Source organism: Nuphar pumila, chromosome 15 (genome assembly GCF_984573655.1).
Source record: "Nuphar pumila chromosome 15, dmNupPumi1.hap1.1, whole genome shotgun sequence".
Classification (NCBI taxonomy): domain Eukaryota; kingdom Viridiplantae; phylum Streptophyta; class Magnoliopsida; order Nymphaeales; family Nymphaeaceae; genus Nuphar; species Nuphar pumila.
Genome location: NC_143263.1, coordinates 1,613,636 through 1,627,427, shown reverse-complemented (window position 1 = coordinate 1,627,427; position 13,792 = coordinate 1,613,636). Strand labels below are relative to the sequence as shown.

The 13,792-nt window shown below is 41.5% G+C and overlaps 1 protein-coding gene across 1 annotated transcript; it reads right to left on the bottom strand.

Moving 5' to 3' along the window:
• Positions 1-282: 282 nt before the first annotated feature.
• On the bottom strand, positions 283-13,595 carry LOC149814083 (uncharacterized). The gene is made up of 13 exons (XM_089990172.1): positions 13,370-13,595; positions 12,580-12,653; positions 12,077-12,160; positions 11,865-11,945; positions 10,088-10,168; positions 3,981-4,073; positions 2,789-2,968; positions 2,526-2,593; positions 2,345-2,396; positions 1,997-2,050; positions 1,815-1,904; positions 875-941; positions 283-753 (listed from the first exon to the last, which is right to left on the bottom strand). The coding sequence occupies exons 1-13, from the start codon at positions 13,506-13,508 to the stop codon at positions 665-667; spliced, it is 1,152 nt and encodes a 383-aa protein (XP_089846298.1). The 5' UTR covers positions 13,509-13,595; the 3' UTR covers positions 283-664.
• Between the last annotated feature and the right edge of the window lie 197 nt (positions 13,596-13,792).

The following is a 13,792-nucleotide window of genomic DNA, read 5'->3' as shown; positions in this document are numbered from 1 at the left end:
TGACCTTGAAATATCATTGGTTTAGCTGATTGATATTTTGGCTAGCAATTTGTTGGCATTGATATGATATACTAGTTTATGAAACTTTGCTTAGTTTGTGAGTGTTTTACAGATTAGGAATAAGTACAATGGATTTGTTAATGATGAAGACTACAGAGCTTCTGTCGAAGAGACACGGCCATTTGTTTGCAAAACGAAGGAAGCAACCGTTCATGGATCACCCGATGAGAGAGAGAGAGAGGTCTTAGGAATTTCCTACCTCTAATTCAGAACTGCAATAGGTTGGAGGTCAATGAGAACAGCCTCTGCTTCTACGATTAAATAAAAAAGAAGCAATGTCTCCTGTCCGGATTATCACCTTTCTAAAAGCATCTATAAATATCTAAATATCATTAAACAAAACCGGATTATGGGATTTGAAAACTTACAATGGAAACAACCATCGGGAAAAATTACATTTGACTTGAGACTCTCTAGTCGTCGGGTAAAATGGCTCTCATCATGAACTGCAATCCGGATTCCTTTCACACCAGCTACTATAATCACTGACCACATCAGTTAATTACATTTGACTTGAGACTCTTTAGTGGTCGGGTAAAATGGCTCTCCTCATGAATTGCAATCCGGATTCCTTTCACACCAGCTACTATAATCACTGACCACATCAACTGAACTTGCCCAACTGCATCTTCAGTTTGATCTTTTGACCATGATATATAAAGGTGTCCAATATCCCAGCAACAGTGAAAATCCCTGAAATTTGGACATTGAAAACGTCAGTTTCTACAGACAACGTGATAAAACATGCTTATGAGCCATTTCTAGTTCTACTTCAGCAAACTTTGTTAATGGATTTGATTTAAGAATTAAGTACCTCCAACTATAGCACAGACATTTGTCAGAAAATGTAGAAGTGATGTTTTGGACTCTGTGAAAATCACCTGCAGTACATTATAAGAAATCACACAATAGATCCGTATATTAATATCAGAAGTAGAAGCAGCATTCGAGGATGACAGGAATTGGACAATTTTAAACCAAATAACAAAAAAAAGAATTATTCAGATTCTATCTCAGCAAACAACTGGAATTCAATCACTAATGATTTAGTATAGCTGATGTTCAAAATGTGCAACTGCTTGAGTAAATTGCCTCAATTTCCAGACTGCAACAGAGATAAGCTGTGATATCTCACAAACATCAAGTATCTTCTGAGACAACCAGTAAAAACCTTTTATTTTTTCTTGCAGTTTTATTAGCTTCCACAAGCAAGCTACAAATCCTGATAAACATGTAGATAGGATAATTTGTTTCTAACAAGGAAGATGTTGGCTTCTAGAAATTTCATAGTCAGTGCATGTGGATAATCTTGATGCCCCATAAGCATCTCCTACCTACATCACACGAACATCTCCAACTTAAGATTCCACTTCTTTTACCTTCTCTAATGATTCAAGAACAAGAGAAATTTTGGCTTCTACATAATGCATGTAATGCCACAGAACCACTAAATTCCCCAACTGGAAATTCATTTCTTTTCTTTTCTTTTCTGATATCATTTCATTTTAGTCCTAGTTTCTATTTTTGTCAACATAATGAAAATAGACATGGGAAATTGAATGGCATTGTATAACCAAGACAGATCCAGCAACTTTGCACCCCTTCGGTCAGCTTTCTCCATCAGGAAAAAAAAAGCCCATCCACAGTAATAGAGATGACTAAGTTTAGTACATTTGCTGTTTCCACCATACTTTATTCATGAAAAGGTGTTTCACAGATATCTGGCACATCAAGACAGGAATTCATTTACTTACTTTAATTGGAGATAGGTCGTAAAAAAAGAAAACTCCTGGAAGGGTTTGAGACCGACCAAAATCATCTTTGAAGTGCTCAGTTACGGAGAACTGCAGAAACAGTTGCCAATGTGGCAATTAGTTCAACTTCATACATATTCAATCAGTACATTGGAGTTGGATATTCAAAACAAAATCATTACCTGGTTAGACTGGATCTTGCGGCCCCTCACATCGGTGTATATTGTAGGTACAACCTTGAAAAAAAAAAGAAAAAAATTTCACATCAAATTATTCAATGACTTAAATCTAACTATAGGATAACGACAACATAACAAGACAAGAATCAGAAAGGATGAGGTAAAAGAGAATATTTCAAGAAGATCCCACTTGTCATATCATTAGAAGTTCTAATGGAAAGAGCACACAGAAATACTAACATCATTAAGAAACTCAAACACAAACTCTAAGATGAAAACTAGAGATATAATAACAAACCATAATCCATAACTCAAGATTTTTCATCAGGAAAGCAAAGGATAAATTGCTACCTTAATGAAATATTGATAAGCTCCAGAAGGTGTTTGCTGTATCCACTGCACACTGCAAGTTCCAGAAGCAGATCAGGAATTTTCCGAACATGCAGTTGAAAGCATCATATATGGTCAGGCCATTGATGGGTTTCATGAGTTGAACACAAGTAACTAGGTAAAAATGAAACTAGGTACTTGCCCATCAAGCGGATTAACAACACCTGGGAAATCATCTCCAAAGGCCAGCTTATTTATCTTGTGACTTACCTGTTTTAAAAGGTATACTGAATGTTAAAATCTCCAGAATTTAACCATTATAAAAGACAAAGCCTATGCATTATATGATTATAGTCTCCCCTTTTATTTTTTTATGATTAGCTAGGTTATAACTAAAAAACATGCTCCTTAAACTCCCATGTTTAACATCTTTGAAGAAACACTACCAAAGAATCACTACATTACATTGAAACTGTCCTTGTTAAACACCAGTAAGTCATGCACATGGACGTTTGATTGATGAAAGCTTTTCCCAGGGGCAAAGTGAAAATTGCCAGCAACTTTATTAACTTCCAGGAAACCATGAATGTTGCATCCTTCACCTTCTTCTTCTTTTATCTTCTGAAGAAAACCCTCTCTTTTGCACTGGAAAAAAAAGAAGGAAAAAACACATGAATAAACGTGCAGCCTAGGTTGCAACTGCTGGACAGTAAAAGAATCTTATAAGAGACAGAAAAGATTGACATAATAAAATGAATGTGAAAATAACAGATTCTACACAAGCTTATGCAGACATAAAAGATACTCTCTCAGGAAAGAAAGAATAACGAAGTCATGGATAGACAAATACATAAGAAAAGATGGCATGTCTTGCAGAGATAGTAATTCTTATCAGATAACAATTACACAACCACCATGTAAACATCAAACTATAGGAGAATGACAAGAAACTCAACTTCTCCCAATTAATGACCAGGCTAATTGGACATGATTTAGTAGGTCCAACTAATATTATCAAGTCAGAATTGGCTCTGGCCAGGCAAGATCCAACCCATTGACAGCCCTCTGAACCATATGGTCGTTAATGCCTCCTAAAAGGATCAACTAAATTCATCGAGTTGTTCCAATGCATCGAAACGTCCAGTTATTAATGGAATCCCTTGTCTGCTTGCTGTGAAATATTCATAGGGTTGAGGGCTTCCACACACACACATATATACAAAGGAAAGATAATTATCATGGGCGTGCATGTAAAAGAATGAAGACGGAAGCTCTTCTTGAACTTCTAATAAAGAAGTAGCCATCTCAGTCGCTAATTTTTGCATTATCACTTTCTCAACAAGCAAATTTCTTGAGAGAAATTAAAAACAATAAAATTTTCCAGGAAAATCTATGAAGGTAAGCCAAAAATGCTATTTTGTGTTTTTTGTGATCATTTAAAAAGTAGAAAAATGCTTGCGATCAAGAAAGCATAAGAAACTCGAGATAAAAAAGAATTCCATGCAAATTGAAATATCTATCAAGATAAGATCACAATTACAGAAAGCTGCTGATATTTCAAAAAAAGATTGTATAATTACTATCATAACTTTGATCATTCATAATGTTTTCATAATATTTGCAATATAACCATGGTACCAACACATTACAGAAGTACCTGGTCAATCAAGTCAGCATTTGTCAGTGACCAGCCTTTCGTCCGATATGCCTCACGAACTTCTTCACATGAGTTACAGCAATCATCATCTGACTGCATTAGCAAATCATGACAGCACGTGGTCAGGAATCCAATAGTTGTATGAAAGTAGCAAATCATGACAGCACGTGGTCAGGAATCCAATAGTTGTATGAAAGTAGCAAATCATGACAGAAAGTGATCAGGAACCAGTAGTTACTGTTAAACATCTGAGCATCACCAAACAGTAAACCACTTCTTGAAGGAGATAAACAATGGTTAGCAAGAATACATTTTGTCCTTTATATTTGAATAGTTAACGTCTGAAAGGTTTAGGGCACAGATGAAAAACTAGAAATCTTAGGATCTTTCAGAAAACATGGAATTGTGTAGAGCTGCAACAAGCCTCATGTACGATACTGTCTGTTTGTATAGGAGGAAACAAGTTTACTTGGAGAAAAATCTACAGAAAATACGAAATCAGCAGATATTTATCAAGGCAGAAGTTTATTTTGCCACTTGGGGAAGACAAGCTTAAAACCAAAGTTCAGATAAGATCGAGCATCATATCCGAAAGGACAATGATGCACAGAATTCTATTCATAGATACCAAATTTAAACACCAAGGTTAATAACTTAGCTTAACTCCAAAGAGAAACCATAAATATGCCCTGATATCTACATGATATAAGCCTAAAACCAATATGAACTGCTGAGCAAGTCCCCTAACTCGATACACAAATTTTGGATATGGGGGAAATTCTTGACTACTTCAGTGGAGAACTGATGGAGTTGTGTGCATATTACTATAGTAAAATTTGCCAACATTGTGCCACAACAAATATTGTTTGAATATACTATGAAAAAATCCTCTGACATTGTGAGAATGATTCCATGTATGCAAAACTACCCGAAGCAACAAAACATGTCAGCAGTTGCTAGACCTAGTCTTACTGCAGCTTTAAGCATGTTTATGAAAGTCATAATCAAGTCCTATCTTTACTATTATCCTCCCCTTTCTTGCAAGGCACTCTTAAAATTCATTGTGCTGGCAGTGGAGATGCTGGCAGCGTGACACCAGTCGACTGATTGCAATGATCCGATTCTTATGGTCGAACGATGCTCAGAAATGGAGAGGAAGGCCCACCGGAAATCAGTGGGTCTGTTTCTTTTATTTGAAAATAATGGATTCAATAGACAAGAGACTATAGGCTGAATGATAAACTAAATAAGCAAATGCAATAAAGAATAAAACACTGGTAAAGGCAAGAAAAGGAACTGCTGAAGAAATAAGGCTGCTGCCCAGGAATCAATCTCCCCCTGCGCACAAAACCCTAGAGGGGTTTTAAAGACTTTGGTTGGATCCGGGTAGCGGGTCCGGCCCCGGACCCGATGCCGATGCTGCTCTGGCCTGCTGTTGGATCTGGAGCGGTCCGACCCATACTCTCTATGCTAGCCTGGCATTGGTACACAGTGGTACCTCCCCTCCACGTTTTGGAACCAGTATGGGAATTGGATCCACTGCTTGGATCCGATTTCCAAAGTGCAAATCCAGTCCCCTACGTGAGTCACGCGGTATAAACCCAGGCCCATCCTGCTCTGCATCATTCTCCCCTGGTTGGGAAAAAGTCGACTCCGACGACTTGTTGTTCTTACAGTTAGCACTTAGATCAGGCACAGTAAATGTAGGAGAAGAATGCCAATTTTTGGGTAGCTCAAGGAAGTAAGATCAGTCTAGTAGGTTCGCGAGCCGGGGCAACCCGGTCTCCTTTGTGGGAAGGAGAACTATCCTATGACCCTGAAAGACAAATGTGTACGTATTCCTACGGCCATCATGGATGGTCTTACGGTCAAACTGTCAGGGACGTCCCAGTAGGATGTGACACGCACTCATGGGCGCCACGTCACACCACACTTCATCGTGGTAATGCTCCCCCATAGAGAACCGAACTAGACAACGCAGGGTGATGGGCACCTCGTTGCCTTTCTTGAACCATGCCATTTTATAAGGTTGGGACAACTTTTCTATTTTTAGGTTCAAAGTGGACACGACACTCTCGAACACCATATTCTCGCACGCTCCAGTATCAATGATAACATCACACGCACGCCCCTCACAGTTACACCGGGTTCTAAAAATATTATTTCGCAACCATTTTGTGGGGGCCGACTCTCGGGATGTGGTCAGCACATGACGGATGGTTAACAAATTTTCGATGCTGCCATCGAACTCTACGACTTTCACCTCGTCATTCCCCTCAACAAGCGACTCACCCTCGCTCTCGCTATCGGACGCAGACTCAACAATGCCCTCTGCTAGATGAGTGTTCTTATTCATGGTGGGACACTTGGACGCAATATGACCTAACTCTTGACACCTAAAACAACGAACAATAGACTCATTGGGCTTACCCTTGGATCGGGTGTGGTACGCGGGTCCAGACTAATCGGGTTTGCTAGGGTCGACTCCTTGGGTTGACTTTGAGTCTTCTTTCCTAGGGGAGCTCGCTCCCCTAGTTGAGAAACTCGACTTGGGTTGACTGGACTGATCACTACGGGATGTCCTATGTTCCTGCCTCCTTTTCAGTTTCTCCTCCACATTCATAGCATAACTACTTGCTTGATCCAGTGACTCGACTGTGATACAACTGAAGTCGTCAGAAATAGCAGGACGGAGACCAGAAATATACCTCGTGACCTGCTGGCGGGCGGTCTCATCGATCTGCACTCGTAGGGAAAGGCGATGGAACTCTGCAGTGTAATCCGCCACAGTATTAGTGCCTTGACGCAGGGTCAGGTATTCCTTGTAGGCTCTCTCGACGTGATCTGACGGCACGAACTTAGACTGCATCAACCGCTGCATCTCTTCCCAAGTTTGTACACGCTCTAACCCCTGTCGCTCCCTCGACCGCTGCATCTCAACCCACCATGTCTGTGCTAGGCCTCTCAACCGAGTAGAGGCTAGGGAGACACGACGGTGCTCGGCGACATCGTGGTAGTCGAAGAAGAATTGGACGGCATATGACCAATCAAAGAACTGCTCTGCATCGAACCGACCTGCGAACTCTGGAAGCTCCAACTTCACCCCATACGTGGAGGGGCGCTCTGGTGCTCTCTGCTGTCGGGCCCCCACCATTCCTGCAGGATGCTCGTTCCAGAAGGTGTCATCATCCCACACTGCTCCATCTTCGTGGTCCTGTTCGCCTGGCTGCTGGGTTTGGCGAATTCCGACGTCCTGTTGTCGGCGCTCTAGTCGCACCGGACCCTGCTGAGTTTGCCTTGGTCTGGCTGGCCCGTGGGCAGGAGCCATCTGTGGTCGGCGTTGTGGCACCGGTATGACAGGAGGTCCCAAGTAAGAGGGATGGGTCTCGGGTTCTAGGTGGGTAGGAAAGACATAATATGGGTTTGGGTTAGGACACTGGAGTTGGGTCGGATACGGTACTGGATTCTGGATCAGTGTTGGGTTGAGGGTTTGGTTCTGGTTTGGGTCTAGGGTCTGGTTGGTATATTGTTGGGTTGATTCGCCCGATGGGATGTGGATCGGGTTTGTTCCTAAACTACTCGTCGGACCCAGATATGGATAGGTTGGATCGAGGGTCGAGTTGTGGGGATAAAAGGCTTGGTTTGAACTCGATCCACGATCCATATGGTTATGGGTCTGGTTTTGACCCGGCTCAAATCCAAACTGAAGCTTCGTCCGGGGCCGATATGGGTTTGGGTCGGTATTGGATCCATTTTGGGGTTCAAAATTAATGGGTTGGGTTTGATTCGGGATGAACCGCGAATCAAACCCAATTGGATTGGCTGGGTAAGGGGGTTCGGATCCCGGACCCGCTCCCAGGGACCCAAAGGGTGGTCCCTGAGATCCAGGCCTGGGTCTCGCTGAAAAATGTTCCGGCCCGGACCCTCTCGGGTTCGGACCCATCCACATGGGTCCGCCAGGTTCCACCCGCTGGTTGGTCGTCGCAAGGCCTCTGCGCGCAGGACCAGGTGGGAGAAAAAGCTCCTTCCCGGGTCGGGTCGCTGCGCTGGGGCTTGCAGCGGGGTCCTGTGTGCTGCTGGGTTCTTGCGGACCCAACCCGACCTACGGCAGACCCACAGGAAACTGAAACCTGGTATGGGGTGCACTAGGACCCAAACCTGCGGCAGGACCCGGCGTGACGCTGGGTTCCTGCAGGCCCAGCCCTGCCTGCGGCATAGCCCCCGTGAGTCGAGGCCAGGGCAATATTGCACCCACGATGTGGGGTTGCCCTGCCCTATTTTCTTGGTTCAGATGGGGGGTACCTACTGCGTGTGACGCCGCTGCTGTCGAACCCAAGAATGGAGGGGGGAATGCTGGTTGCGGGGCAGCGACACAGTCGGGCTGACAGGGCGTCGGCTGGACTGCTTCCGCGTCTGCTACGACCTCCAACGAAACCCCCAGTCTTTGTCGTGAGGTCGCAGAGGGCTCCACCGGCGACTCAAGGGCAGCGACTCGCCCTTCGACCCCATCAAGTCGCTGTGATATGGTTGCCACGTCCCGACTGATACTCAACACATTTTCCTGCATCTTCGTCATCATCTCCATCATCCGCAGCATCGGATCTGCGTTGCCGGCATCCTCTTGCTCGATCACCGTCGCCGGATCGCCCCTTACCTCCAAACTCATCTTGTTGTCGGGGAGAAAGGCGCTGGCTCTGATACCACTCTGATGCAGTGGAGATGCTGGCAGCGTGACACCAGTCGACTGATTGCAATGATCTGATTCTTATGGTCGAACGATGCTCAGAAATGGAGAGGAAGGCCCACTAGAAATCAGTGGGTCTGTTTCTTTTATTTGAAAATAATGGATTCAATAGACAAGAGACTATAGGCTGAATGATAAACTACGTAAGCAAATGCAATAAAGAATAAAACACTGGTAAAGGCAAGAAAAGGAACTGCTGAAGAAATAAGGCTGCTGCCCAGGAATCAATCTCCCCCCTGCGCACAAAACCCTAGAGGGGTTTTAAAGACTTTGGCTGGATCCGGGTAGTGGGTCCGGCCCCGGACCCGATGCCGATGCTTCTCTGGCCTGCTGTTGGATCTGGAGCGGTCCGACCCATACTCTCTATGCTAGCCTGGCATTGGTACACAGTGGTACCTCCCCTCCACGTTTTGGAACCAGTATGGGAATTGGATCCACTGCTTGGATCCGATTTCCAAAGTGCAAATCCAGTCCCCTACGTGAGTCACGCGGTATAAACCCAGGCCCATCCTGCTCTGCATCACATTTTTACTTGAGAGGAAAAAGTTTCTTCCTTGCAGACTGATTTATACTCGGTTTGAAGAAACGCCTCATAGATTTTCACACCAAAACGCATGTGGCTGACAGGAAGTTTATAAGAAAACGGCTACAAGACAGACTATCACTACTAATGTCAATTTGTAAAAGTTCCTAGTTCAGCAAACCAACTGATCCAAAAAAGAAAGCCACATTCGAAGGCCTAATAATGGTATAACTTCTATCACTACTAATGTCAATTTGTAAAAGTTCCTAGTTCAGCAAACCAACCGATCCAAAAAAGAAAGCCACATTCGAAGGCCCAATAGTGGTATAACTTTCTTTCTAGTATTTGAATTTGAACCTTTCAGAAGAATTTGTCTGAGTAACAGAACATAAAATAAGCAACCTTCTTAAAAGAAAAGGATTGATTCACCCATGAATTAAAAGCAACTACCAAATTTTTACAACTAAGCAATTAAATGTGATCAAACCAGACAATGGTTAATGTTGCATCTAAGTATTGACCTTCGATGCTTCTAGTAAGGTATTCCGAAAAAGGGAAACAAGATCATGTGTCAAAGCTCTCAACAGTCTAAACCCTTAGCCTGAAGAATTTGCAAGCACACACACAGTGGCATGCATACATACTTCGGTTTATAACCATGTCACACACACACACACACACACACACACACACACACACACACACACACACACACACACACACACACATGAGGGGGCACACAAATATGATTGTATTTTGCACTACTAAGGAGGCTGAGTTTGAAAATTCCAAAAGTTTTTCAGACATCTGAAACTGAAAGAATTGTTCATGGAAACATACCGCTTCTGCGCCATAACAAGAGCCACAGTATGTCTCATTGTGCTCAAGCCTTCCTCCATGTCTCTGCAGGGGCTTTTCAATCTGAAACAATTAAAGATGAAAAATTTACAAATTTGGACACTGTGTAATGGTCAGCATAAACTATGACACAAAATTTTGAAAAAAAAGAAGCCATATGACAAGTATAATATGATCAGGACGAACAAATTATATTCAGAAAAAAAGGATCAGATTACATGCTGTTAGTCAATCGCCTTAAAAGGGGATTCAATTTAAGACATCAATGTCCTGTGAAACATAGATTCAAACATTTCAGAAAAGTCATTGCCATGCTTCTGGGCTCATAAATTGATAAAAAGGGTAATGGGTACAGAGTACATAAGCTGACAAGTATCAATAGGTGCTCCAGATATGAGATATGCAATAGTTATTAAGTATAAACCCCTAGTTGTTAATATTGCTTTAGTGACATTAATGAGATTTTTTTCTTGGGAGATCTAAAAATAAGTGATTTTCTTGGAAAAATCTTGAAGAGTTTTTGAAATAAAAAACAAATTGTTTTTTTAATGAAGATATGGCAACAATATTGCAATGTTATGTGATATTTCACTTTTAATGCTTTTAATTTATCAAAACATTTTGGATTTTTATATTTCTGTTAGAGAGAACCTTCAAAATGTGACAAAATCAAGATACCACAATTACCAACCTAAGCTGGTGGGTTGGAAACTCAAACAAAAAATGCATGGACCAATCTGATGAATCTAAGTCCAGCAATATGCTATTCAAGTGGGATGTATGCAGTATTTGACAAGCTGAAATAGATCTAAAAAGTGGCAAAAGATTCTGAGCACAACTCGAACAAAGGATCAGAGCAGAGTTTAGCAGAGATAAATGCTACGAGTCACCAGTGTGAACATCAAGACAACTGCTCCACACTTTGAATTTTTCACCTATTTTATGTAAAGATGCTTTCAGAAGACCAATGCCATTAACGTTATTTGCTTTCCCCAAAAAAAAGGCTGCCAAAGACCTGTGCTCTTTCTGATATGCCAGCCTACAACCTAGCAAGATCTATGTGTGGTTGCAGCTTCATATCCTTGGGGAGGAAAAACAGAGTTTCTTCAGAAAATTAGGTAAAAAATGCAAAGTGCTCTTCCATAAAAGGAAAATGAGAATCAAGAATGCTAGAAAAGAACTGCATGAGAGATACAGAGAGATAAACTGTCAATTGTATCAGTAGGAGAAAGTGTATAGGGATAAGCAGCATTTGCGTCAATAGGAAGGTAAAATGAGAGCTAACATTAACTGCTTTTCTTTTGCATTCATGCACTTCTCAATCAAAAGTCCTCTACAAAAGATGGCAAATTTTTTGCTGACCACAACATGTCCAAATATCCCATTTTGTGCAGACTGGGTTTATCACTTTTGGATACCCTTAGTCAAATGCTGAAGATATCACTTAGACAATGCCCAGTTTATACCTAAAACAGTGTATTCACAATGAAGAAGGAAAAAGAATAAACCTAAAAATACATATAAGTTATGCAATAGTTATTCAATGAGTGGCAATATCTTTAACGAGGGCCCTTCCTTTTCAATTCCACCAGGACTATCACCTAGCTTACCTATCATTCCCCAACCCCAACCCCCAAAAGATAAAAACAAAAAGGGAACGGCAAGCAAAATCACAATATCGTATTGACATTTAAAGGTGAGTATCCACTAGTAGTCACAAAAAAAGTTCAACAATCCAAAATAAGGGAAAAGTCAAGACCTTGGGTGCACCAAATCCATCCAAACTCGTCCCAATTACATTACCATATTGATCAATCCTTTTCTTAAATACGTCATGTTTCTGAAAAAAAAAACATTAATTAGTATTGGCTATATGAAACCATTTTCCAAGAAAGTTTGACCAAATGGTTGTGCATACAGTATTCTACTTGATACAACAATAACTTAGATCTTTTCAATGGACCAACTTACAATATCAAAATGATGTTCCCCGCTGATATCCATTGCATCAACACTCACGATAGAACATGCAAGAGCTGGGAAAGTCACATTAAACTGTACAAAAAAATCAATGCATAAGAAGTATCAGAATGAAAATTCTTCAACAATCTACGCATAACAAAACTTGACAAAACCATTCTAAGCCTTTCATCTAAATGAATATCACAAGCTGCAGTGGAAAACACCTCCTTAACCTTTTTTCAGATCACACACACACACACACACACACACACACACACACACAACTAGCTAACAAGTCCAACATTCAGAACAAAACAATCTAGGGAACACTAGAAATAAACTTCCAGTAACTAGAACAAAATAAAGTAAGCTCCCTAAGGTTTATTATGTGAGAGAATGAAATTATTCCAATCCATCGGCATAGCAGCAGCAATGTCATAGATTTAAACATTCATGGCTGAGAAAAAGGACAATATTAAAAGAAACAAGAACGGGAAAGACAGAGATACAACAGTTATCCGAAGAGCTCCTCCTCTTGACACATCAACAATTAGCTTAGAGGCGGTAACAGCATGAAGATAAGATCCTGCAAAACCAGAAACAGGCTGAATAACGTCAAAGAACTATCTGAATTACAGCTACTCCAGTTGTCCCTAAGTAAGGAAAAAGAGGAGAAAAAACGACAAAAAATAAAGGAAAAGAGAAGGAAACAGAAATAGCATGCCCTCAATCGCTTTTACAATAACAAACAACATAAAAAATCTGCGGAAAGGCGGGATCATTCCTCGTCTGACATTACTTATATCGTCGGACAAAACCCAACAGATCTCAACTTCTTCAAGAAAGATGGTATTTTTATTTCCCAGGAAAGGTGCAAAGGAGAGACGAAGGTCTCCCCAGAAACACAGAAAAGAGAAAGACTCATGTTTCATCTTAAAATTGTTTGCTTCTCATCAGAAAAAATCACAAAGTGGGTGTTTGTGTTTCCGCCTCGAACCCATTCTAGAGATTAAAATCATCACTATATTAAAAAAGCAAAAGGAAAAGAAAGGAGAGATCGGTATCGACACTTGGATCATAAAACGATGAAAAAACCGCCCTAGTTGCCAAATTTTCTCACCCTTCTTCCAACAGAACCCTTCCCAAACAAGTACCCTTCTATAGCAACTCCCCCAAAACTTCCATTGAATTCGATCAGATCATCAAAATCAATACCAAAAAGAAGAGTGAAAGGCGCCCATCCTCACAACCAAAAACGAGAAAGATGCATAGGGATGGAGAAAAAGAAAAAAAAAATCTCACTGAATTCTGAGAGAACCAGCAAGAAGATGAAAAAGGAGGAGACGAGGGTGATGAGCCCTCCGGAGAGCGTCCTGCTGTAGAAATCCTCGTTGACCTTCGGGTAGGCATCGAGACTCCGAAGCTTGTTCAGCAACTCCATCCCTTCTTCGTTACTTTCCGTGCTGGATCGCTGCTTCCTGATGAGCCATGAAGTTCTTTTCCTTTTGTTTTCTTTCTTTTTCTATTGTTTTGTGATCTAACTAAGTCCAACGCTTGCTTAAAAAAAACTCATTGCTTGCGTTGCGGCTGTGGATTAGTACGAGAGAGAGCCCCGTTTGGCATTTCCTGAAATTAGTGGGCACCTTTATCCGGAAGATCACCCAAAAGCTCAAGCCATTCACAGCACGTATATGCTACGTCACATAAAAGCCACAGATTACAGGA

What these genes read in the sequence shown, in the direction of transcription:
- LOC149814083 (XM_089990172.1), bottom strand. Translation starts at nt 13,508, where the DNA reads ATGGAGTTGCTGAACAAGCTTCGGAGTCTCGATGCCTACCCGAAGGTC. An exon ending in ATGGATTTGGTGCACCCAAG is followed by an intron (nt 10,169 to 11,864) that starts GTCTTGACTTTT and finishes TAATTGTTTCAG; the next exon opens with ATTGAAAAGCCCCTGCAGAG. An exon ending in TGTCTGTGCTATAGTTGGAG is followed by an intron (nt 754 to 874) that starts GTACTTAATTCT and finishes TCCAAATTTCAG; the next exon opens with GGATTTTCACTGTTGCTGGG.